This window comes from Phyllopteryx taeniolatus, chromosome 2 (assembly GCF_024500385.1).
Source record: "Phyllopteryx taeniolatus isolate TA_2022b chromosome 2, UOR_Ptae_1.2, whole genome shotgun sequence".
Lineage (NCBI taxonomy): Eukaryota > Metazoa > Chordata > Actinopteri > Syngnathiformes > Syngnathidae > Phyllopteryx > Phyllopteryx taeniolatus.
The window spans coordinates 6,448,373-6,474,917 of NC_084503.1; the positions used below are offsets into that span (position 1 = coordinate 6,448,373).

Here is a 26,545-nt window from a genome sequence, read left to right on the forward strand (position 1 = left end):
GGCAGTAAACAGTTGGATTGTAGTTGCTGTTAGAAACGGCTGAGCATCATCGTTCTATGTGGAGCCAACTTTTTCCAATGACAGCAGCGATTGGAGGATAGGATCAAGACGAAGGAAGTCATGAAAGTTTGGAAGAAAACAGGTCGCCTGAATGAAACTTTGGTGCATTTTCACAACCGGCTTCATATTTGTCACAGGAAAATGATACCGGAATCGTCTTTTCTCGTGTAAATCGATGAAACTTTTCTTTTTGTTTCAAGGAAAGGAAACAAATGTGCCAAGTGAATACAAATGTGCGCGTCCGAGTGGAACGAACCTGCTTGTGTGAGAGTCCATGTTGTCGCCGGTTCTCCTCTTTTTGTTTCCCCTCCTGCTGCTCTGCTGTCGTTCTTGCCGACCCTTGCCGAGGACGAAGAAGAAGAGGACTAAGAAGCGGAAGAAGAAGAAGAAGAAGAAGAAAAGGGCGAAGAAGAAGAAGGCAATGACGTTCGATTGAAAATAGAAGCGAGCAATGCGGAAGTGCAGCAACTTTTCAATCTGCGGAGGAGCTACGGCAAGTACACTTGGACAAACTACATGGCCTCGCTTCTCGTCTCGGGAATGACGTCAACGCGTGAAAACAACCTTTGTTTATTGTAGTATCCGTGTTCTTTTTAAATTGCAAAGGACTATCATATGACCCGTGTTGGGAAGATGACTTTGGAAATGTGATTACCCTGGTGAAAATGTGTTAGTAGTGGAACTATTTCAACATTAACAACGAATGAGATTTTGAGGACTTTTCTGATGTTTGAATGATTGCATCAACAAGACCCTTGGATTTTCCTCTCCAAAAAAGAAAAGTGGATTCAAACCATAGATCACAACTCTGAAATATACCACATATTTGTTCTTCACACACACACATTTAAAAAACTAACCACATATTTGTTCTTGGCATAAAACACTGATCGATGATGGTGAAATGTAAATCCATCATAAAAGTGTGTTTGTTGCATTATGTGTACAGCGTGTGGAAAACCACCACAACACACTACGTTGATCTCATGATAAATGTAGACAAACTAGCTTCACATCACAAGCCAGATAAAGTCCATTTTCCATGACATCATGAAGACGAAAGTGCTCCAAAGTCAACGTTGCTTTGGAACTGCGACGGTCGCCTCGGTAACGCGCTGTCGAGTACTCTCCTTGTTTGTGTCTTTTGTCTTGGGAGACATTACGCAACTTACTTGCAGCAGAGAAGATGCGCTAAACATTAGGGAGTCGACTCCCAACCTTTGCCAAATCTTCCGGAGCGCTTCTCCTCACGCGCGGGGCGCGGCCTATCTCCGGGCGGGCGCCCTGAACCGGTCGCCAGCCGGTCGCAGGGCACACTACTAGTTTGATAAGAGCTACTAGTTTGCCGTCCACCTATGAGGCAGCTTCAGCTTCAACTACTTGTCAATTGCACGTTATTTGTACAACAGTTTGCAGTTTTTTCCCCGTCAAGCGAATATGATTCCATCACTGGTTTGGTTTGGTCCATAACATGTCAGAAAATGGGCAAAACTGTTGATTATTCTTCCCCAAAGTAAAAGATGTTCGCAAACGTTTCATTTGGATTCAACTCGACTTTACGCCGATCGGATCGGCTAACGATTGTGCGTAAACATGCTCTAAATAAGCTTTCTGTGTGTGTGTGTGAAGGAGTTGAATTACAATAAAGTGATTCAGTTACCGTAAGTTAGCTCCCATTATTTCGGTCATGTAGTAATGTTGGTTTCACCTGACTGGTTAGAGTACGTGACTTGAATAGACTACTAGAGAACACTTACAACAACGGCTCGAAACGATTCATCGATCATCAAAATAGTCGCTGATTAATTTGACTAGTTGTGACACGTTTACTTGAAACATTTCTCGAAAAGAGGCAACTTTTTAATTCCGATGGCATTTAGGGGTACGCGTGCTCATCATGTTGACAATGGACCCCCTGCTTTTTTGTTCTACCCAAAAAAGAAATAAACAAAAATCAAAAGAATCGGGAATTTTTTTAATGGACAAAGTTCCACAGAACCGGAGGTATGTCAGGGTCCACTGTAATTGGCGTTAAGATGCCGAGTGGGTCTTTGGACAAAAAAGTTTGCGAACCCCATGAATGGAGAACAATACGGCACACTATCCGAAAAAGACTTTTTATTTCAAATGGATGTAAAGACACAAACTGTATTGAAATGAAGCGTCATTTATTGCTGCTCTCCTCAGCAGCACATTTGTGTTTGTTGAGCTGATACTTGTGTGTGAATGTTAGCTGACAAACTTGACAAGTGAAGGGTTTCTCTCCTGTGTGTTTCCTCGTGTGCTTCATCAAGTTTCCCTTTTGGGAGAAGGGTTGAGCGCAAACGGAGCAGGAAAAGGGTTTCTCCGCGGCGTGCGTCGTCCTGTGCGTCACCAAACTGCCTTTTTGGGAGAATCTTTTGCCGCAAATTGAGCAGGGAAAGGGTTTCTCTCCGCTGTGCGTCCTCATGTGTCTCATCAGATGTCCTTTCTGGGAGAAGGTTTGCGCGCAAAGGGAGCAGGAAAAGGGTTTTTCGCCGGTGTGCGTCCTCATGTGCCTCAAAAGCGCCGAACGCAGACTGAAGCTGGTCCTGCAGGCGGCGCAGGCGAAGGTTTTCTCTCCGGTGTGAGTTCGCGCGTGCGTGGCCAAGTTGCCTTTCCGGGAGAATCTTTCCCCGCAGACCGAGCATGTGAACGGTTTCTCTCCCGTGTGCGTGCTGGCGTGTTTCATCAAATTTCCCTTTTCGGAGAATCTTTTGCCGCAAAGCGGGCAGGGGAAAGGTTTCTCTCCCGTGTGCGTTCTCACGTGGAGCTTTAAATTACTCTTTCTGGGGAAGCCTTTGCCGCAAAACGGACAACTGAAGCGTTTTTCTCCCGTGTGACTTTGCACGTGTCTTCGCAAAGTAGTTGAGTCCGCAAAGGTTTCGTCGCATTGAAAACATTTCAAGCTCGACTCCTCCTCCTCGTCCTCCTCCTCCTCCTCATCATCATCAGAGTGCGACATCGACAGGTCGGCTTGCGTTTGCAGCACTCGTCTGCGCTCCTCACTTTCGCTGAGTCGGGAGCAGTGAGCTTCATCTTGGTCCTCCTCGTCATCTTCACTCTTGACAATCACATGAATGAGCGGTAACGCAGCCTCCTCCTCGTCCTCGTCCTCGTCCTGACTGATGTCCACTTCCTGCTGTTCCTCTTTAACGCGGGGCAGCTGCTCATCGTCTTCGCTGACGTCTGCAAGACACAAGAAGACAATTGAAGAGGTTCGGTGCAAAAAAAGCAGACAACTCCATTCTGCGGGATTTGAGTCGATTATATGGTAAACCGTCGTCCATTGCAATACAGTTCAAAAGAAAAACATCGCTAACGCCATTCGAACGGGAGTTCTTTCAAAGATGCCAAAATGCGTACAGTTTCGTCTTCACAGTACATTTCCCGCTTGCCTTTTTTTGTGTTATCTTGTGTTTTTATACACTTGAAATGTGTTTAAAGAAACAATGAGTGTTGTGACGATGGCAGAATTCTGACTTGGATCCGCTTGTCTTGAGCATCTTTACCATCTCTTGGCTTGCATCACTTTGAGCACATCAAACAAAAAAATGGAGGAAAAGAGCTCGAGATTTAGGGCTAACATTTCATATTTGGATTGAACTATAAACTTGACAAATCTACATGTGCAGAAAAGTCACTCTCGAAAATTGCACATGCAGGAGTTGAAATGACAATCGAGGTTTTGGCCAGCAGGGGGGGCGCAAGCACTACTTTCACATTTATTTGAATTACGAGTTGACGACTGCGTTAGTAGCACATTCGCGTTACATCGCCGCGCAGGAACGGAAGAGCGTCGGAAACCGAGGACTTCGCACGTACGCTCGCTACGGTCCGTTTGGACAAAAAAACGATCAAAACAAAGACTAACAACGTTGTTCGTTCAATGAAATGTTGGCAAGTGAGAGTACGAAGAGAGCGAACCTGCTGGGTGAGAGTCCATGGAAGCTTCCAGACCTTGTTGCCGGTTTGTTCCAGAAGCTTCCTCCCGTTTCCCTCACTACGAAGACTTCGTGACTTCACACGCTCAAACAGCGCCTTAGCCTGTGTGCGGCTAACTCGTTAGCGGCTACCAAGAACCGAAAAAAAGCTTCACGGATCACCGAGGCGCGGATGTACGAAGGCGCGAAGTTTTGTCACTGTTCGGCGTCAGTCGGTTGCGCGAAGCACAAGACAAAAGGGCAACGGACAACAAGTGGACATTGCAGCACGCACCGACAACCATCGTAGCTTAGCTTAGCTTAGTTTAGCTAGCCTGCTCAGCGATCGGAAGTGGCGTAGCTACGGCGACCCCACTTGGACAAATGACATGGCCCGGGATAAGAATGTACGTAAATAAACAACGCTGAACATATATAAATAGCATTTCATGTTTATCATTGTCATTAGAGGTTAATACGTGAGCTCTATTTTTAGAATTATATAAATGTATGTAATTTTATAGATTTAGGATTTATACAAACACGTAAACGGTGAAGATAGGTAAATAAATAACATTTAATTTTCATTCTAGTCATTACGGGTTAATAATACTCATTTTAGAATTATTTAAATGTATGTATTTTCTATTTTTAGAGTTTATATAAATATATAAACGTTAAGAAACGTCTACCGCTGCCCCCACAAAAACAAAACAAGAAAAAGATAAAAGCTTGGTGCTACGCTGATACAATCGATTCGGATGCAGTTGTTTTCAGTGCGCACGCGCACCGCGCGGTGGGCTACTGTTCCGGCAATGGCGACCTCTAGTGTTGCACGTTGGCTCAAGCACCCACACGAAGAGAAGAGCTGTGAGCTTTTGCAAATGCATTTATTCAAAGTGCCGCGAATGACGAAAAGATGAACTGATTTAATTCACGGTGATTATTTTAAATCTATTTGGCATAATAACGATTTCACTCTAATCGCATTCAGTGATCAAGTACGAAGTATATGATCAAGCTGACGCGTGCGAGTCCACGCGAGATTTGAAAAGCGCGTCCAGTAGTTGACGTTGTCGCTGGTTCTCGTCCACGCTGCGTTAAAAATAATAAACAAAAAGGAATAAAGCGGTGAAGGTTGGGCAAATGGCACAAACGCACGCTAGCTGGCTCGCTAACTTCCGCCCAGTGACCGGGTGCGCATGCGCAGGACGTGGGTTTGGTTTGTTTTTCAGTGGGACGTCGCCATCTACCGGCCCGGGTGGACATTGAGGCAACGGTGTGGACGATGCGAAGAAGCAGGAAGATTTGAGGTGATCGTCACGTGGTTAGGAGTTGAACGAATTATGCGTTCATGTTGTACGAAGGCATGCATTTGCGTTTTGGAAAAATGTATATTTTCCTTTGGGAAGGCAGAAAAATGAGTCCTGTGTTCTTTTTTTGTCCACGTTTCTATTTATTTGAAGACCGATCTGATGTAGTAAAGCGCGAAACGTGTTGCAGCAAGACCCAGAAAACAAAAAGCGGACGCTCTGTCGCGAGACGAAGACGTACGGGCACTGCCAAAACACGTCACGACCACACGAGTCCAGCCGCTTCCCTCCCCGACACGCTAACTTCCCTAGCCCGGCCGCTAACCTGACGAAACGCACGCCGCTCGATTTCCATCGGTGCGAAAGGCGGAAATGTTCCGGAACCGCCTTTCCGAGGAGAGCCCCGCCACGTCTTCTTCTGCTTCTTCAGGCAGCAAAACATTCCAGCGGCCAACCGACAGCGCCTCTACTGCCCCCGCCCGGCCGAGTAGCGCACGCCTTCGCACTATCGTCCAAAATAATCGGTTATCACTGACACACAAGGAGCTACAAAACAGTTCCCCCAAAATGTAAAGCCCCGTTAGCTCGCGTACACGACGGAAGTGGGCGTTTCAGTATGACGGGAAAGCTTTTGAGTAGCGTGTGAGCTCGTTTGACGTGTGCACACGGGTGAAAACAAATAATCACTCGAGCGTGTCAAAGCGTTTCACGTTGCTTTTTTTTTCACTCTCGTGCGCAAGTGCAAACGAGAGAAATGCTTTCGCACGCTCCAAAAATACGACAATAAAATGCTCTCATGCGAACTCAGTTTTTGTTTTTTTTTCTGCTGGCATACGCAAGTGAAACATTCTCATACAAGCTCAGGATTTGTTCTCTGCTGGCATACGTGTGCAACAGTGTGCGTGCCGCTGTGGTTGTTTTCACGTTCCGAGTGTTTCACTTGTGTATGTTAGTGAGCATCACGTGACAAATGCACGTCAAAAGCCACCGGGGACACGATTGAGGGTTGCACGCGCTACGGAAACGCTCTCACACGCAAGTGCACACGTGCAACGCGTACACAAGTGAGTAGTGCGTGAGAGCATTTAAGTGGCGTGCATCTGAGTGCGAGTCCAGTATTTCCCCGTCAGGGTCCGGACGGAGCGGCGGCGCACGGGTGCTTGTCGAGCTGATACTTGTGAGAGAAGCTGCGGTCGCACGCCCGGCATCGGAACGCCTTCTCCCCCGTGTGTCTTCTCACGTGCGTCGCCAGGCTAACCTTCTGCGAGAAGGTTTTCCCGCAGAAAGAGCAGGGGAAGGGTCTCTCTCCGGTGTGCGTCCTGGCGTGCTGGACGAGCGCCGAGCGAACGGTGAAGCTGGCGGCGCACGCCGAACACGAGAAGGGTTTTTCCCCGGTGTGAATTCGGGTGTGCGTCAGCAGGTTTCCCTTCATGGAGAAGCGTTTGGCGCAGAAGGGGCAGCCGAAGGGTTTTTCTCCCGTGTGCGTGCGAGCGTGTCGCATCAAGATTCCCTTCTGGGAGAAGTGTTTCCCGCACACGGAGCAGCTGAATAGTTTTTCCCCCGTGTGGCAGCCCATGTGTCTCTTCAGGTTGCTCTTACTGCCAAACGCTTTGTCGCACTGGCAACACTCGAACGCTTTGGAACTCCTCGTACGCGCTTTGGAGCCTCGGTTGTCTTCGTCTTCAGAGCGGGAAGAGCGTGACGCCGACGCGTCCTCGCTGTCGGAGAGCGGAGCCGAGAGCTTCTCGTCGCCTTCGCTCTTCACGACGACTCCGGCGAGCGATGCCTGACTGACGCTGCGTTCCTCCTCTTCCTCTTTGACGCGGGAGGGCTCCGGCTCCTCCTCTTCCCGTTTCACGCGGCCGCACGCGTCCTGTTTAACGGCGGGGGACGCCGCCGCCTCCTCTTTGACGTGCGAGCGCTCCGGACGCGTCTCCCGTTGCTGCCGGACGTCTGCGGGACACCAGAAGATTTCCACCGTGCTCATAAGAAAATATTCAGAATGGGTCATTTTCACATCGTTTGATCAATAACGGTAAAGACGTGGCCCACAGAATTTGCTTTTGAAAACCAATTCATTTGACTGATAATGAATATTTCAATGATTGGCAGTTGTTATCCACCCAAAAGAAAAATAATAATAGTGCGCGTCTTTACCGTTACTATGATTGTATAAAGGCGAAAGTGTAATGGCTTGAATGGGTAGTTTGCACCATTTGAATGAATGGTTTATTTTCATTCATTCTTGCAATAAATCACAACAAAAGTTGCGTGAATGTACACCTAGAGGTGAAAGAGAAATTCTGGAAGGAGCGAGACGAAGTAGTTCTGAGCATCCCAGACAGAGAGAGAGTCGTGATTGGTGCAGATTGTCATGGACGTGTTGGTGAAGGAAACAGGGGTGATGAAGAAGTGATGGGTAAGTACGGCATCCAGGAAAGGAACTTGGAGGGACAGATGGTGGTAGACTTTGCAAAAAGGGCGGAAATGGCTGCAGTGACACAGTGACAGAATTCTAGCGGGTGAGAAGATGCCTGACGAATGGAGGAAACAAGGGTGACGTGCAGAGCTGTGGGAACTCGAGAGGAATAAAGTTGATGAGCCACACAATGAAGTTATGGGAAAGAGTAGTGGAGGCTCGACTCAGGACAGAAGTGAGTATTTGCGAGCAACAGTATGGTTTCATGCCGAGAAAGAGTACCACAGATGCATTAAATTGTCTTGAGGATGTTGATGGAAAAGTACAGAGAAGGTCAGAAGGAGCTACATTGTGTCATTGTGAATTTAAGGTGGAGGTGGGACTGCATCAGGGATCAGCCCTGAGCCCCTTCCTGTTTGCAGTAGTGATAGTTTGGCTGTCAGATGACTGGAATCCCCATGGACCATGACGTTTGCAGATGACATTGTGATCTGCAGTGAAAGCAGGGAGCAGGTTGGAGGAACAGTTAGAAAGATGGAGGCATGCACTGGAAAGAAGAGACGGATTAGAGACAGTGGCACTGAAGAGACAACAGGAAGCAGAGCAAATGAAGATGTTGAGGTTCGCTCTCGGAGTGACCAGGTTGGATCAAATCAGAAAAGAGCTCGTCAGAGGGACGGCCGAGGTTCGATGTTTGGACACGTCCAGAGGAGAACTCGTGAGTATATTGGTCGAAGGATGATGAGGATGGAGCTGCCAGGCAAGAGAGCGAGAGGAAGAGCAAAGAGAAGGTCGATGGATGTCGTGAGGGAAGACATGAGGGCGGTTGGTGTTGGAGAGGAGCATGCAGGAGATTGGCTGACATGGAAAAGGACAAGCCGAAAGGAAATGAAGTTTTTCAGTTGTAAACTTCCAATTATAATGACAGAAAGTTGGTTTGGCGAGCATGTATTGTGTATTGTGGATGGAAAATCGGCACTTACATCCGGCTTGGCTTCTGTACGTCATTTGTTTGCATCCAAAAGGCTCCATTGTGACTGAACGGGACAGCGAGCTACCACTGAAGCGCCCCACCGGCAGTCATGTATTCCTATGATAATAACCGCGGTAAGAATTGTTACTCGTATTATTTCGGCCCTCGGGATTTTCCTCTTTTGTTCCTCCTCCGTCTCCGCTGTTTTTTATTTTTATTTACAACACTACCAATGACTTCTTCACAAACGCTTCGATTCGCGCTCGATCAGGAGGGACCGGAATCGACTTTAAATGTAATAAAGGCCCCGTAAAGTTTAAAAAATATCCAGAATTCCGATAAAAAAGGCGTGATTTGCTCGTGTTTTAGGGGTCAGTGGGCCTCCGCTAGGCGACGTAGGGCCACTTCCGCCTTGTTCTTCTTCTTCGGTGGAGGGCAGTTGACAACTTGAATCCTTAACGGCGCAGTGCTGCCATCCATTGGACATTTTGCTCCACAACAGACAAGACTTGTTAAGTCGAACAAAAAAAAACATGAAAAAAAAAGTCACCGTATTGTATTTTATATCATTATATTCGTGTTTGTCTAATTATTTTTGTTCTAATGTATGTGTATTTTTGTCTTGTTTTTCTCATTCAAATCTTTCCTAATATATTTTACGATTGACTTTTATACACTGTATTGTTTTATAGTGTAATTGTTGTGCTCTTCAATTTATATTAATTGTGCAATGTGTGTGATATATATATAATTTGTATTTTTTGTATGGATAAAAAAATTAAAAAGAAATCAGATTGTATTTTTCCCTATTTTGTAAAAATATTCAGTTTTATTTTTTACTTCTATATTAAATATTTTCTCTATATTTTGTATCTTTCCCTCTATTTTTGTTTTCGTCTTATTTTTCTCTAATTATATTTATTCCTAATCCTTCGATTTGAATGTTTTTTATATTTCTAATATAAAAAATTGTTTTTTTTTACATTTTGTATTTTTTCCAGGAGTCATTTTTTCAAACATTTTAGCATTTGTGTATTTTTTCTTCTTTTTGTATTTATAAAGTCTCATTGTATATTTTCCAAGTATTTTTGTACTTTTCCAAATACCTTTATATTTTCACCAATTTTTCTTCAAGTTGAATTCTTTTCGAACATTTTTCATATTTCTCCAATAATTTTTAACTTTTCTATATACCTTACCGAGACTGCTCTTCACAACTTAAATGTTTTAGTTCACTGCAAAAACGTCAACAAAAAATAAGAGCAGAGGAGAAGAATACAAAAGCCCAGACAGCAGCAGTAGCCTTTGGTAATTTTATTATACATATATATTAAAAAAAAAAAAAAAAAGAAAAAAAAAAAGTTTGCATGTTTGCTGGAGTAACCGCAGAATAGTCACAGCAATACCGATACAATATATGCACGTGAAATATGATGCATTAACAATTAGTGAGAAGGGAAATGCATGACAACTGCGTTTGGAATCACTATTCATTCCCTACTCATTAGGCACTAAAATACCAACATGCTATACAATAACAAAAGTATTTATTATTTTGTCCCCTTGGGATCGCCATCCTCACGTTCTACAGCGCAGTATCTTTGACTTGCGGGCGGCGATAAAAGGCTACGCGATTTAGTCCAAGTGGAAAAACCACGAGCGAAAGTTCAGTGCGCGGCGGCGATATCCGAGGCGCACTTGTGTTTGTTGACTTGATACTTGTACGCAAACTTGACGTGACACAGGCGACAGCTGTAAGGTTTCTCTCCCGTGTGCCTCCTCGTGTGCGTCTTCAAGTTGCCGCTTTGCGTAAACTTTTCGCCGCAGACCGAGCAAGCGAAAGGTTTCTCGCCCGTGTGCGTCCTGGTGTGTTTGGACAAGATGTCTTTGCGGGAGAAGGTCTGACCGCAAACAGAGCAGGGAAACGGCTTTTCTCCCGTGTGCGTCCTCGTGTGGATCATCAGATTCCCCTTTTGGGAGAAGCGTTCCCCGCAAACCGGGCAGTGAAAGGGTTTCTCCCCCGAGTGCCACCTCATGTGGATCATCAAGTTTCCCTTCTGGGAGAATCTCTCGCCGCAGATGGAGCAGGGAAAAGGTTTCTCTCCAGTGTGCTTCCTCATGTGTTTCGTCAAATTGACCTTCTGAGAGAATTTCTCGCCGCAAACGGAGCATGGAAAGGGTTTCTCCCCCGTGTGCGTTCTCATGTGGATCATGAGAGTGCATTTCAGGGAGAAGCTCCCGCCGCAGATGGAGCAAATGAAGGGTTTCTCTCCCGTGTGGGTCCTCATGTGCGTTTTTAGATTTCTCTCCGTGCCAAAACCTTTTGGGCACTCGGAACATTTGAAGCGCTTGTTGTCGTCGGGACATCTGCCGCGACCTCCTCTGGGGTCTTCGTCGTCGTCGTCGGTGCGGTTGTCGCTGTCCGACAGAGGAGCTAAGAGGCTGTCTGCTTCCGACTCGCTCCGACTGCGACGAAGCTGAGACGGCTGAGCTTCTTCGTCGTCTTCGCCTTCGCCCTTCACGACGACTCGAATCAGCGGGAAGTGGCCGATGTCGGCCTCCTCCTCCTCCTCCTCACGCACACCTTGGAGATGCTCTCCTGCCTCCTGACTGAGGTCCACCTCCTCCTCTTCCTCCTTGATGCAAGCGGGCGCTCGCTCCACTTCGTCCACGCTCCACTGCCCAAGATCTTCTGCAGGATACACGAAGGCGAATGTCAAAACAGATTCGAGTCTCGAGCAACAATCAAGGGACCAAACCGGAGTGGGCCAATCTTAGTTCAATTCGCAGTACTTTTTCACACATCCTGTTTTCGCAGTCATGCCCTACCAATTTCGTGTCGAGTGGTGAAACTGCTGTCTGGGGCTGTTTTTTTTTTTTTTTTTCCTTTTTTTTTTTTCTTTTCTAACATTCTAACAACGCGTGAGACTTGGAATTTGTTGCTTCAAACCAAAATGGCTGACTTCCTGTTCCGCGGCAGCGAGCGCCTTGGAACTCGGACACCGGGACGAAGGGCCATGAACGGGGAAACAAATACTTCCAGTTCTTTTGTTGTGACACAAACATGTAAGTGGAGTTAAAACTGTTTGTCAAAAATCATGTCAATGTGTAATTATTATCAAGGATGACATATTTTGGATACAATTATCAAGCGGTCGGGGTGGAAAAGGGCCTCGCCCAGCTCGTCTGTGAATTTCAGCTTGCTCACCCTCCGTAATGACTAAAAGATTCCTGTAGATGGCAGCGGTTCGTCGCTTTGGATTTGAGCTCAGCTCAGCTTTTAAGCGGAACATCAAAATCGGGCAGCTCGTCGTGTCGATTGCGAGAGAGAGAAATGCCAACACGTCGGAAGTTGAGAAACCTGACGCTCCGACGTAGTACGACGTATCTGTAGGCTAGAAACGGACGAGATGTCACGGTAGGTTGAAAGTAGGGCTTGGACTCGCCGTCTAAAACCTTATTCGCTAATCACATTGAGAGTACCGAATTACTAGTGAATCGCAATCGAATCGTTAGTCCTTGGTACTATTCCGGAAACCAAGACGAAAAATACAATTTCCTCATTTAAAAACTACTGTGCTGTGAATAAATAGTTGCCCCCTTCTTAAATTCTTGGGCTTTTTTTTTTTTACATAGTTTCTCCACTTGAATGATTGAGATCCTCAAACAAATGTAAATATCAGACAAATATAACCCAAGTGAACTTAAAATGCTGTTTTTAGGAAAAAAAACTACTCCAAGTGACCTGGCCCCTGTGTGAAAAAGTAATGGCCCCCTAAACCTTTCTAGACCTGCCAATGAGTCTTTCACATCTCTGCGGAGGTTCTTTGGCCCACTGGTCCTTACACAATTGTTTCAATTCAGCACTGGTGGGTTTTCCAGCATGAATGACCTTTTTAAGGTCATCCCACTGCATGTCAATCGGATTCAAGTCCGGACTTTGACCAGGCGGCTCCAAAACCTTCATTTTGTTTTCTTAAGCCATTCAGAAGTTGACTTGTTGGTGTGTTTGGGATCGCCATCCTGCTGCACAACCCAAGTGCGCTTCAGCTCGAGGTCACAAACGGATGGTTCAACATTCTCCTTCAGGATTGTCCGTAAAGGATCGGAATACATGGTTCCGTCAATCGCACCAAGTGGTCCAGGTCCTGAAGGAGCAGAGCAGCCCGAGACCATCACACTACCACCACCCTGTCTGACTGCTGCCATGATGTTGTTTTCTGAAATGCTGTGCTACATTTACGGCAGACGCACAACTTCCAAAAAGCTCAACTTCATCTCATCAGTCCATATAATATTCTCCCAAAAGTCTTTCTGATGTTTTTTGGGCAAAAGTAAGACGAGCCGAGCCTTTGTTCTTTTTGGTCAGCAGTAGTTTTGGCCTCGGAACTCTGCCGTGGATGCCATACTTGCCCTGCAGTCTCTTCCTGATTGTTGTGTCATGAACTCTCAAGGGAGGCCTGCAGTTCTTTACAGGTTGTCCTGAGTTCCTTTGTGGCCTCCTGGGTGAGTCATTGCTGTTCTCTCGGGTAATCTCTGTAGGCCGGCCACTCCTGGGAAGGTTCGCCACTGTTCCATGTTTTCTCCATGTGGGGATCATGGCTCTCCCTATGGTTCGCTGCAATCCTAAATCTTTAGAAATACCATTTGTGACCCTTTCCAGACTGATAGATGTCCAACACACCTTTTCCCCCCATTTTGTTCTTACAATACCGTTGGCGCGCTCCGCTCTCGTTGTCGTCTTCACGGTGACGAGTGTATCCGGTCGCATTTGAGTTGACAAGATAAAGCCAAATGATCGTAAAAAACGGGAGGCTGTGGTATCGGAATACAAGATTTTATTGCAGGACTCTGACATAGAGCCAATTTGTCTTGTCGTCTGATCGGGCGTTACCTGTTGTCTGTCCCACACCGCCCACGTGTCTTTTGCGGAGCCGATCAATGACGAATTATGACATGAAAGCCGATCGGCATAAAATGCTAACTATTGGCCGATACCGATCAAACCGATCAGATCGGCGTGAAGTCTAGTTGGCATGATGATAAGGAGAAAGGTTGATCAATTGTGTGTCCAGGAGAGCAGGTGGAAAGGCAGCAAGGCTGGAAATTTAAGGACAGGGTTGAAATGATTTGAGCACGGTGTAGATGGGAAGAGAAATGGACTAGGGGTTATTTGAAAAGGAAGAGTTGGCTCAGAATGTCTTGCAGGTGATCGAGTGATGAGGCTGAAACTTGAACTTGAGGGTGTTGTGTGTCATGCGATTAGCGGCTGTGCCCCACAGGTAGGATGTGACCTAGAGGTGAACGAGAAATTCTGGAAGGAGCGAGACGAAGTAGTTCGGAGCATCTCAGACAGAGAGAGAGTCGTGATTGGTGCAGATTGTGAGGGTCATGTTGGTGAAGGAAACAGGGGTGATAAAGTAGTAGAAGATGGGTAAGTACGGCATCCAGGAAAGGAACTTGGAGGGACAGATGGTGGTAGACTTTGCAAAAAGGATGCAAATGGCTGTAGTGACAGAATTCTAGCGGGTGAGGAGATGTTTGAGGAATGAAGGAAAAGTGTGCTGGTGCCCATTTTTAAGAACAAGGGTGACGTGCAGAGCTGTGGGAACCCGAGAGGAATAAAGTGGATGAGCCACACGATGAAGTTATGGGAAAGAGTAGTGGAGGCGAGACTCAGGACAGAAGTGAGTATTTGCGAGCAACAGTATGGTTTCATGCCTAGAAAGAGTACCACAGATGCATTATTTGCCTTGAGGATGTTGATGGAAAAGTACAGAGAAGGTCAGAAGGAGCTCCATTGTGTCTTTGTAGATCTAGAGAAAGCCTATGACAGAGTACCCATCGAGGAACTGTGGTACTGCATGCGGAAGTCTGGAGTGGAAGAGAAGTTAGAATGTTACGAATCCGATTCTGATAAGAGCTGGAAGTGGCTGAAATGAAGACGGAGAGGTTCGCTCTCGGAGTGACCAGGTTGGATAAAATTAGAAAAGAGCTTGGACACGTCCAGAGGAGAACTAGTGAGTATATTGGTAGGAGGAGGATGAGGATGGAGCTGCCAGGCAAGAGCGCGAGAGGAAGAGCAAAGAGAAGGTCGATGGATGTCGTGAGGGAAGACGTGAGGGCGGTTGGTGTTGGAGAGGAGCATGCAGGAGATAGGCTGACATGGAAAAGGAGGACAAGCCCAAAGGAAAAGCTGTGAAAGAACCAACCTTGTGTGTCCATCGGAGCGTCCAAGTAGTTGACAACGACGTCGTGGTTCTCGTCTGTTGTTCGAGAAAGTTCCTACTCACAGTCTGCTGTCGTTCCTTCGAACACGACAAATGTTTCGACACATTTGTTGTTGTTTCATCGTTAGCTCGCGGGTTAGCACGCGCTGCTAAGTTCCGCGTCTTGTTGGCCGCCACTGACGAGCAAAGCCGGTCGGAGAAGCTTCCAAGCGCACTTTGCGCGCAAACAAAAACGACAAAGTTTCCTTGTGTCTATGTTTATATGGGAGAAAAATGTTAATAAAGAAGAATCTTGACATGAACATGAAACGCTTCTGTACGGACATCGGGCCGCTGCCCACTTCCGCCCTTTTCTTCTTCGTTTGAGTTTTAGGGCATCCACCATCCGCGGGGTTACAATGCTGCCACCAAGCGGAGAGATTGGCCATCACACGGCCGCGTCCTGGTTTGACAGGTTGTTGTTGCTGCCCACAAAAAGTTGGTGTTGATGGCGAAATACAAATGAAAGAAAGAAATCTAACTAAGGAGGAAGATAATAAAAGCAAGTAAATAATCGGAAGAAAATCAAGTTAATTAAATTAAATGTCAATTAAGTGAGATCAAATAAAGTCAAGCAGAACAAAGTTGAATAAAACTCACGAAATCACGTAAAATAAAATAATTAACAAACAATTTTACAAAATCAAGTCCAAAAATGTAAAAAAAATAATAAAATAAAGTGAAGGAAACTAAATCAAGTAAAATAAACTACAATTATGTAAAATAAAGTGCATGAAACCCATTTAATAAAATATGACGTTCAATACAATTTGTGAAATTTGGAAAAATAAAATACATTCAAATAAAAGTTAAGTAAAATGAAGCAAAAAAAACAAAGGGGAAAAAAATAGGTGCAATAAATCACGCAAAACAAAGTAAAACACAATGATGTTAAATAAAATAAAGATAAATTTAAATAAACCCATAAAAAGTAACCTAACATATAAGAAGAAGAATCACCTTTATTGTCATGAACATGCATGCATGCATGCATAGGAAATTTGTTCTGCATTTTACCCACCACAGTGAACACATACACATACGCATGTTAGTGGAACACACTGGAGCAGGGGGCAGCCGAAGCGCCCGGGGAGCATTTCGGGGTATCGGTGTCTCGCTCGAGGACACCGCAGCCGGATGGTCCGGTCGGGGTCTTGAACCGAGATGCCCCACGGTGGAAACCATTGGGCCACGGCTGTACAAGTCAAATCAAATACAAGAAAAGCTCCATTTAAAAATACAAAATAAATACGTAATAAAACATAATACATGATCACCTAATAAATACATAACATATGTAGTAAGATAAAGCTAAATAAGTAAAATAGAATGCAATAGAAATAAAAATCAAATCAAGTACAATCAAGTCAAATAAAACAATGAAGAATCCAAGAAAATGATTGAAATTATGTCAAATTTAAGGAATACAATGAATTAGAATAAAATAAAATAAAATCAAAGTAGAATTATGTAAAATGAAATTTAATCAAATATGATACATGAATACATTCAAATAAAAGTTTGGTAAAATGAAGTAAAATACAATGAAGGGGTGGAAAAAAATCGGGTACAATAAATTACGTAAAACAATTACTTAAATTAAGTCAAATAAATTGGAATAAAAGGAAACAGAATAGAGTTTAACAAAGTAATGTGATATATAGTAACAAAATAAAATACATTAAATTACAATAAAACAGGTACGATAAAATTAAGTAAAATAAAATAACTTTCATTATGGAAAATAAATTGTAACTAAAATAATGCGATATCAAGTATTATCTATAACAAAGTCAAACACAATAAGATCAAATATAGCAAAAGTAAAAACCGGTTTAAGGAAAAATAATTTCGCTACTTTTGTTGTCACAGCAATAAAATGTATCACACGGTGTAACAGAAAAAAACAAAAACAAAAACAAATGACACACATCTGCAACTGCAACATTCAACCGAGTATTAATGGTTAATTTCTAACCAAACTATTTAAAGTTTTTCTATTTCATCTCCTGTTGATTGTCCGAACTTCTGCCGAGTGCAGTGGGAGGAATCGTCGAAAAAGTAAGTGCAATTATTTTTTTCAAAAAACAGTTCCGCGCATCATCTCTCAAGTATGAATCAATCAAATATGTCTGCAGGCAGGCGGCTTGCAGTACCACCACAGTCTCAAGGAGGCAGCCAAGAGCGGGTAACGGTGACCCCAATGGCCCCGTGAAGACTTCGCCGGGATGTGAGTCAATGTCGCGCACAGCTGATGAAAATTGAGAAAGTTTTTGAAAACAATGCAATACTGGGTCAAAGTTCAAAGTCACCATTAGAGTGGGAGTGTTATTTTTTAATACAGAACACAAACACAGGAAGTATGTTTACAGCACTAACCACGAAAAAAGAAAATGCGTGCGCATTGTTACAGTGCATGCAAAAAAGTCACTGTTATCACAGTCAGCCAAGCCCATCATTTTCTATGAACAAAAAAAATGACACAGAATCATTTCCCTTTTGAAGAGTTAACAATGTAATCAAGATCCAATTAACAGCTGCAATCGCCAGATAATCGTGGGTGGAAGCATCAACGAATGCCAGACGCTCAAGTGCGTCTTTATCGAGTGACATGACTGCAAGACTGTGAATTCTTTCCCTTCAAGAGACGCTGAACGACGTTTAATTGAGAACTGATCACAATAGAGGCTAACGACATGAATTTGTCTCACAACGCAATAACCGTTTGCTCACAGAGTTTCGATTTTGGGTGCATAAGTGACTCAAATGGTTGGAGAGAAATATAGTAATCGTTTTCTCCAACCATCTTAACCATTTACTTTTAAATTAAATAATAAGGCAATATTAAATGAGTCTTGAAAATATCTGGGAAAGCTTATATATTTGGCTTATATTCATCTCTTGGCTCTCTCCGATTTCTAATCATTACTCTCCTAAATACAAATTAATCAAGTTAACTCATTCCGTGGCAATGCAATCAATGTCGTTTTTTTTTTTATCGGGGGTGGGTCGGGGAGGGTCTTGTGCACTTTATGTGTGATCATCGAGCCTCTGGATAACTGCAATGAGGAATGGCAGCCTGTAGAGGGCAACGATGCCTTGAGGTCATTACCGGTAACCTTTGACTTCTCAGTGACTCTCCGTGCTGCGTTTTTCTGTCTCCAAAGCCTTCTCTGCCAGTCGACAGTCTGTTGTCGTACTCGAGCGGCTCCAACAAATTCCTTGTGTGTTTTTGACATACTTGGCAAATAAAGACGATTCCGGTTCTGATTCTGATTCAGTTGTGATCTATCTTCCATTTTTCGCTGTTGGCATCTCGATGCCAGGGAAAGAATTTGAAGTGCCTTTCGGAGCGTAATTCGGACAAAAGTTGTCCGTTGCAACCGTTGTGTGGCCTCCATGGGCAATCACAAACCTTTTTCGCTATTGGCGGTCGCTAGTCACTGTAATTGCTCGATGCGAGACGACATCAGTGTCAGTGTCTGATGTGACATATCAAATAGTTGTCTGACAGTGACAGCGGCTTTCGACACAAAAGAGCTTGACAAACGAGTGTGCGTGTAAAATTGTCCGGAATTTCTGTCATCCCTTTCAAACTGCCAGGATTCCGCTCTATTACATTTCTAATACGACCCTGGGAGGCAGAAAATTGGCGGGTGGGTCGACTTCAACCGACCATTCCGCGTGAAAGAAGAAGCAAAGGTCAAAGCTGCTCATTACCTTCGCCCTTGACGTGGCCTGGCTTCAGTTAGCGCTGTTGTTGTCACGAGCACATTTGTGTTTGCTAAGCTGACTTCTATTCACAAACTTTCCCTGACACACGTTGCAGCTGAAGGGTTTTTCTCCCGTGTGTTTCCTGGCGTGAATGTTCAAATTACCTTTCTGCGCAAACGTCTCGCCGCAAACCGAGCAAGCAAAAGGTTTCTCGCCGGTGTGCGTTCTGGTGTGTTTCCTCAAGCTGCCTTTCAGAGCAAACCTTTTACCGCACACAGAGCAGGGAAAAGGTTTCTCCCCCGTGTGCGTCCTCATGTGGATCACCAGATTTCCCTTCTGCGAGAACTTTTCACCACAAACTGAGCAGGGAAAGGGTTTCTCCCCGGTGTGCGTCCTCATGTGCTTCATTAAGTTTCCTTTCTGGGAGAATTTCTCGCCGCACACCGAGCAGGAGAAAGGTTTCTCTCCAGTGTGCGTCCTCATGTGTGTCGTCAAGTTGACTTTCTGGGAGAATCTTTCGCCGCAAACGGAGCAAGGAAAGGGTCTCTCGCCGCTGTGCGTCCTCATGTGGATCATGAGAGTACCTTTGAGTGAGAAGCTCCCGCCGCAAATGGAGCAGACGAAGGGTTTCTCTCCCGTGTGGATCATCGTGTGGCCCATCAAGTTCTCCTGCTGGTGGAAGCTTTTGCCGCAAAACGGGCAGATGAAGATTTTGTCTTCCGCGCGACTCCTCGTGCGCGCCATCGAGACGGACGTTTCGCCGCACGCTTCGTCGCACTGAGAACATTCGAAGGCGTCGGGCCGACTTGCCGGCTCGCCTCGGGAGTCCTCGGCGTCATCCCAGAGGTGGCCTGCTTCCGTTCCTCTATTCTTCTCCCCGAGCTCAGCTTCATCTTCCTCATCTTCACCCTTCACAATGACTCGGATGACCGGGAACTCGCCGGTGTGGGCCTCCTCCTCAACGTGTTCTCCATCCTGCCGACTGATGTCCACGTCCACCTGTTCCTCTTTGACGTGGGGGAGCTCTGGCTGGAGTTGCTGGACGTCTGCACCAAACAACAAGACAAACGCGCGTCGTCAAAAAGCATTTTCAGAGTTGGAAACTTCAATGAACTCATTGACTGCCTGATCTTTAAAGACCCCCAGAACGTTGTGTTCTGGGTCAATACGAGTCTACCAAAAGAAAGTGCAGACTGTCTTCTTTTGGGGTCGGTTTCACCAAAAACACCGGTTTCTGAGGAAAAGCAGAGAAAATGAGCTTTTTTTTTTTTTGTCATGGCACTACTAATGATTTATTCATTATATCGAAGTATCAATTTATATTCCAACGATCCAACTGCATCTATCTGCGCTCGACATGTTAGCCTTCCGGGAACAAAACCAAAAAAAAAAAACACATCGATTTCAATCATTTTAAATGGTAATCGATCGATTGGCTCAATACTAGGAAATAATAACCCGCTGGGTTTCGGCATGGCAAACCCAGCCATGGAGGTGTGTACGTGCTTTACTTCCAAGAAACACACTTTTAATTCCTTTTACTTGGCTTTATTTTTCAGTTAGCGCCCGGCCGATCATGATACTTACTACATGGACGTATCGTTCGACAAATACAATGGAGACGGTAGTTTTTCCAGATTGGATAAATTGTCATTGTTGCTGTGAACCCACAGAGTTGGCCGGCTTCGTCGTCTTCGGGCCAAATATTTCTGTCACCGCGAGTGCTTCCGCGGCTCGCGCTCGCCGTGGCGTCAGGGTTAGATTTTCGTAAACGCTATCTGCCAATCGATGCTAGAGCATGCTCCCGATCGGAAAATAAAACGGTTCAAGTTTAAGCGAACAACAAGCGCTACTGTCGCTCATCGACTCCCAGGCAGGGACTGTTAATCGTTTGAAGTTTGGATTTCTATTGAAGGACATTCTTATTTTTTGTCGTTGGCCTTTGCAAAAAGATTGACATCAAAAAGAAAGGTAGCTGGAGATCGATACATCGAAGATGGAGAGACAAAAGAATTCATGTGTTCTATTTCAAGACAAGACAACAAACAAATACCAGCGATGTGTTTTATCGCAAATCTGATTTCTCGTGTTTGTTTATTGCAGATTCAGTGTTTTAAGTTTGTTGTCATATGATAAACTTCAACGCTACATTTCTGGAGAGAAGGGAAACATGCACATCGCAGTGATTTGTCATGAAATATTGAGTTTGCCCCGCGATGTTGTCCCAATTTTGTATTTTGGCCCACCGTGAATCTGAGACAGATATAGCGGAAGCGAACTTAAAATGCTGTTTTTACATGGTGATTTGATTTATTAAAGAAAAAAAAAACTATTCAAAGTGACCTGGCCCTGTGTGAAAAAGTTATGACCCGCCTTGTTAAATCGTGAATTCATTGTGGCTAAATCCCAACCTTTGGTTAATTGTCACTGATCACACCCAAGGCGGATCAATCAAGAAATCACGTAAAACAGAATCAGTCCCGACAAATTCAAGTCTGACAAAAGATCCAAAAAAAAAAAGCTGCCACAAAATGACACGATCCAAAGAAATTCCTAAACAGTCGAGAAATAAAGTCATTGACAGATATCAGTCTGGAAAGGGGCACAAAAGCCGTTTCTAAAGCTTGAGGATTCCAGCGAACCATAGGGAGAGCCATGAACCTCAAATGGTGAAAACGTGGAACAGTGGCGAACCTTCCCAGGAGTGGCCGGCCTACAAAGATTACCCCGAGAGAAAAGCAATGACTCACCCGGGAGGCCACAAAGGAACCCAGGACAACTTGTAAAGAACTGCAGGCCTCCCTTGCCTCAGTTAAGGTCAGAGTTCATGACACAACAATCAGGAAGAGACTGCAGGGCAAGTATGGCATCCACGGCATAGTGCCGAGGCCAAAACCACTGCTGACCGAACAGAACATAAAGGCTTGTCAAATTTTGTGAATGATTCCCAAGACTTTTGTGAGATTATATGATATGGACTGACGAGATAAAAGTCAAACTTTTTGAAGGTGTGTGTGTGTGTGTCTCATTACAGCTGGCATAAATGTCACAGCATTTCAGAAAAAGATCATCATACAAACTGTCAAACAAGGTGGCGGTAGTGTGATGGTCTCGGGCTGCTCTGCTCCTTCAGGCCCTGGACAACTTGCTGTGATTGATGGCACCATAAATGTTGCGCCTTAACACAAAATCCTGAAGGAGAATGTTCAGCCATCAGTTTGTCACCTTAAGCTGTAGCGCAACTCGGGTTCTGCAGCAGGATAACCATCCAAAACACACAAGGAAGTCAACTTCTCAATGGCTTAAAAAATGAAGGTTTCGGAGCGGCCTCGTCAAAGTCCAGACTTGAATCCGTTTTGTACGTTTTGGAACTGTGATTTTAGCGTCTCACGTGGGGGGAAGGAACGACGTGAGTCAGCGTGAAAAAGCCGCCAAAGACCACAGAGAGGCGCCCGGGCGATGCCAGCATTTGGGATTAGAAATGCCACTGAGGCGGAGCGGCTCAGAAATACGGAGGTTAAAATGGCCCTCGAACACAACTATTTCAAAAAAATGCAAAAAGACGTGAAATATCGAAAGGATTTGTCGAGACCAGCTGAAGCTCCTCGGGTGCTCAGCCTTTATCCGAATTGCAGATGGCCTTCCAGGTGTGGGTGTCAATCATAATGAAATATGATTGCGCTTGTCGTAGCGTGAGCGCAAATTGGCAGACTTGGAGAGGAGCCGTGCAGGCTCGCGAGGGACAAGAACCGGGCGAGAAACCCGTCGACGACCGGGTGACGGCTAGCAAATTGCCAGATTTCGGGGGCCTGCTAGGGGAAGACGGAGCTGCCAAGGCTAATGAAGCGTCACAGCAATGCCGCTTCTCAAAGGGTCTTTAGTCTGGTTTGAAAGAGAACCTTGTGCTTCACTGTCATGGAAACCAAAGCATGGCGCTCTGGCCCGGCCCACAAATACACTCCTGGCCCAAAAAAGATGCAAAGTCTGCAACAAAATGTGGAATGGAACTTTAAAAGTCAATATGTGTCTTGTATCCGAATTGAAAATATGTCATAAATCACTAAGTCAATGTGCGCCATATCCTCTGTTGTTTTCATTGCGGCTGTGTCATAAGGAAGGGATGCTCACGGCGTTACAATGTCAACAAAAGGTCGGCGTGCGACATCGAGATCCCGAAATCCGAGGGCAATAAGAATACAATTGGGCAACCCACTCGTCAACTATTGGGGGAAAAAACATCCAAATCCTTCAAACTTAGGGAGCCAATTCAATTCCAAATGTCGGAAAGGTCAGGAACCTTCCGTCGGGGATCTCGTCTTTGAATAAACTAAGAGAATGTTCAGAGGTGCGGCAAATGCGGCTTCGGATTTGCATTTGTACATTGAAAAAATAAAAAAATAAAGGGTTTGGAAACGCGAGACCGACCTCGTGAGTCGGAGTCCATCTGCGCGTCCGCCCGTTGACGACGTCGCCGCTCCTCTTTTGTCTTTTTGTTCCGGAAAGTTCCTCGTCGCCGTCCGCCGGCGCGCTTGCACCCATCCGAACTTATCCGATTGTCAAACTCGCGCGCGTTCACCCAAAACAAAAACAAACAAAAAACCTCAACACTTTAGCAGCTCGCTAACTTCCGCTGACGCTAGCGTGCGAGCGCCAGCCGGAGACGCTTGGAAGTGCACCGAGACGAAGAGCGAAACAAATGTCGGATATTGACAAATGTGGTGACGGACGTGGAAAAGTCCAAAGTTGTCGCTCGCGTTCGACCGCCAGTCGGCGACTGCTTGCTCGCTAACTTCCGCATTTTTCCTTTCGCTTGACTTGATAGGACGACGGGCTCGTGACGTCACAGAACGACAGCCGTCAATTCGATGACAGGGGGGGGGCACGGTGGACGACTGGTTAGAGCGTCCGCCTCACAGTTCTGAGGATGCGGGTCCAATCCCGGCGCCGTCCGCGTGGAGTTTGCACGTTGTCCCCGTGCCTGCGTGGCTTTTCTCCGCGTGGGAACGCGATTGGTCGGCGGTGTGCCCCGCCTCTCGCCCGAAGATGGCTGGGATAGGCTCCAGCACACGTGACCCTTGTGAGCTACAGAAAACGGATGGTTGGATAGTAACAACACAGCAGATGTAAGTCATTTATCATTTTCGAATGATTCATTTACTCATTTGGTTGTATGTTTTTTCACGAAGTTTTCAATTAAGATAGTAGAAACAATAGATGTACTACAAGTTTAATTTTATTTTCATTGAGTATAGTACATTTGATTTTAATTTTGAATCATATATTCAAAATTATGCTTTTTTTTTTTTTTTTTTTTTACAAATAATGCATCTTGGTTCAAGCGGAACAATGCAATGCTCTTCCACCAGATGGCAGCAGAGAGAACAAAGTCATTTGATCGTTCGGTCAAGTAGCCCGAGCGTCACGTTTTTTTTTTTTAATTTGAATTTTTTGAGAACTTCTTGCAAGTGGCGCCATAACAAAGCCAGCTGGAACTGGGACATTATATTTTGACGGGAATTCTTCATAAGTGAGAAGAAGTCCATCCCCATGACATCATTGATTTCCCAATACAATATCTTTTTCAACTAGTATTCCAAGAAAACAGACTTTTTATTGGAATATTGACCAGCGTAGGTTTAGAGCATTCTTTAATGGCCATGACTTCAAGGTTATTAATATTCAGAGATAGAGCAGAGGCCTTTGAAAACTCCTGAATGATTTTAATGGCAACCGGAATTTGGTTTTCATTTTTAAAAAGATAAAGTGGTATCATCTGCTAATTGAGATATGATCAACTCTCGATCAAAAAGAGAAATACCTTTCACAGCACGAAACCTAATATGGTCTGCTGGGAGCTGTGTTACAATAAGGAAACGTTATGCGGAGGCGGGGCAGCCTTGCCCGATTTTGGGTTTTGATAGCTGTGGAGAAATAGTTGCCAAATCCAAATGTCTTTGACAATTGTAAAATGAACTGATGTTCCACCGTATCGAAAGCCTGGTAGAAATCTAAGAACAAAATCAAACCATCCTCCTCAATGAACTCTGGGTAATCCGGTACTAACCTAGCATTGGTGACGTTTCGACATGAACCCCGATTGCGTTTCCTCGATTATTGAATCCAACACCAGTTTAAGTCTTTCAGCCAAGACCAGGGCAAATATCTTGCAATTTCATTCTTGAGCAAACAAATCGGGCGCCAATTGTCAATACGTAACGTGTCTTCGTCGGGTTTGGCTATTAACGTAACCAACCCTTGTGTCACAGTGGTTGGCAGATGTTCTTTTTCTATGCTCTCGACAATGACTTCAAACCCAAAAAGGTGCTAACTCATGAGGAAATCCAAAATTGTAAACTTCAAAGATCAGACCATCCGTTCCTGGTGATTTGTTGTTGTTGTTTTTTTTTAAGATAGATGGCATTCTTTGTTTCTTCACGAATGCTCGGTGCATCATATCACATTTCGCAATAGATGTAACTGTCAACGAGTTCAAAAAAGAATCGGATGAGGATTGGCAAAATGTAGTCATATACATTTGGGTAAAATGGATTTTTACTGTGGTCGTCTGCAGTAAGCGCAGTTTACTCATGCTATTGTTATCAGAGTGCCGTTTTTCCAAGTTCCCAAAAATAGTGTGACTTGTGCTCCCCTTCTTCAAGCCACCTTTTGCTCTCATCCAACTTGATTTGCAGGTTGCCGAGTTCCAATGTTTCCTCCTCAGAGAGAGAGTCTGGGTTTGGATGGGACAAGGACCTTATTCTTCTCACTATCCTTTCTTCTTCGGTTCTTCTGCATTTTGCCTTACTGCTAGCAAACTTTTCTTCCTCGTCTTCTTCTGGCAAGATGGCAGAGGGAGCGGACGTGTTCTAGATAGCTCCGGGTAGTGCACCCTAAAAACTGTTCGAAATCAAATGCAATACTCCGTAAACCTCACCGAGATTCAGTCTCTAGAACTCCATCGCACGGTTGAAGTCCAGAGCTTTTTGAAAAAAGTAGCTGTAAACCATTGCTATGGAAACTACAGTGGAGACTAACGACAACGATGAATAAAGATAAAAGAGGAGCGCTCGCAATGCATGCCTACTGCAATCGAGAAAGCATGGAAACCGAGGCCAAAGGTCAGAAAAATGTCCTGTCTTCTCCTTCTAAAGCAACAACGCCAATGAAGAAGCCGAAAAGAGATGCGGACGATGAAAACAGCGCCGCCGTTTCAGGAAAACTCGACAGGTTGACGTCCATGATTGAAAACTTCGGTAAAACGCGGAAACCGTTGCCAATATTGCCGAAGCGGTTGAATTGAATGAATGCAAAGAGAAGAATAAAGAATTGAAAACTGAAACGCAACAACTCAAAGTGGAAAATGCGGGCACGATGAAAAGAAGAACAGATGATGGAAAAGAAAATGGTTGGGACGCCGTCACAGCCATCATTGGCAAGATAAAGCCGCACTGGAAGGAGAATATGCATCTCATCACGGACTCCGTGCACCGTCTCGGAAGCGCCAACAGCATCGGTCCACGCCAAATCATCATGCGGCGCACCGGAAGAAGACAAACACACGAGAGCTGCAGAAGTAGCGAACGCCATATGCTGTCTGCAAAGAACTCAACATTGGATTTGCTCGAGACCTCGCCGAAGGCCGCCGGTGATCTCAAGTGGAGCAGGCAAGAAAGGCAGAGGTTCAGAGGTCAGAGGTCCGTACGCCGTCAGCGATGGACAGAAAGTCAGGCCCCAACAAAGGACACATTCCTTTCGATACCAATTGTAAATGTTCAGGAGTTCACGAGAAGTACAACTGGTTAGTTGTCAGATAATGCTCTGTTAATTGATTTAAAGGGACATTATTGTATTTGCTT

General features: G+C 45.0%; 4 protein-coding genes across 5 annotated transcripts in view; all 4 read right to left on the reverse strand.

Moving 5' to 3' along the window:
• Positions 1-2,163: 2,163 nt before the first annotated feature.
• LOC133469582 (gastrula zinc finger protein XlCGF8.2DB-like) lies at positions 2,164-4,722 on the reverse strand. Its single transcript, XM_061756824.1, has 2 exons — positions 4,006-4,722; positions 2,164-3,267 (listed from the first exon to the last, which is right to left on the reverse strand). The coding sequence occupies exons 1-2, from the start codon at positions 4,022-4,024 to the stop codon at positions 2,225-2,227; spliced, it is 1,062 nt and encodes a 353-aa protein (XP_061612808.1). The 5' UTR covers positions 4,025-4,722; the 3' UTR covers positions 2,164-2,224.
• A 150-nt stretch (positions 4,723-4,872) lies between these two features.
• Positions 4,873-26,545, reverse strand: part of LOC133474500 (zinc finger protein Xfin-like) — a 31,020-nt gene continuing 9,347 nt past the window's right edge. The window contains exons 4-6 of the mRNA XM_061766292.1: positions 18,854-19,735; positions 10,405-11,398; positions 4,873-7,296 (exon numbers count right to left, since the gene is read on the reverse strand). Coding sequence (XP_061622276.1) covers positions 6,441-7,296; positions 10,405-11,398; positions 18,854-19,735 — 2,732 coding nt within the window. The 3' untranslated portion in view covers positions 4,873-6,440. The remainder of the gene's footprint in view (positions 7,297-10,404; positions 11,399-18,853; positions 19,736-26,545) is intronic.
• Positions 10,014-15,335, reverse strand: LOC133469590 (gastrula zinc finger protein XlCGF8.2DB-like). Its single transcript, XM_061756837.1, has 2 exons — positions 14,919-15,335; positions 10,014-11,398 (listed from the first exon to the last, which is right to left on the reverse strand). Exons 1-2 carry the CDS (start codon positions 14,929-14,931, stop codon positions 10,374-10,376), a joined length of 1,038 nt encoding a protein of 345 aa, XP_061612821.1. The 5' UTR covers positions 14,932-15,335; the 3' UTR covers positions 10,014-10,373.
• On the reverse strand, positions 15,744-23,788 carry LOC133469563 (gastrula zinc finger protein XlCGF8.2DB-like). 2 transcript variants are annotated; one of them, XM_061756783.1, is made up of 3 exons: positions 23,115-23,788; positions 18,854-19,735; positions 15,744-17,226 (listed from the first exon to the last, which is right to left on the reverse strand). In XM_061756783.1, the coding sequence occupies exons 1-3, from the start codon at positions 23,131-23,133 to the stop codon at positions 16,973-16,975; spliced, it is 1,155 nt and encodes a 384-aa protein (XP_061612767.1). In that variant the 5' UTR covers positions 23,134-23,788; the 3' UTR covers positions 15,744-16,972. The 2 variants fall into 2 exon arrangements, with proteins under 2 accessions (XP_061612767.1, XP_061612775.1); XM_061756791.1 differs by having other exon boundaries at positions 17,095-17,226; positions 18,696-19,735; positions 23,115-23,787.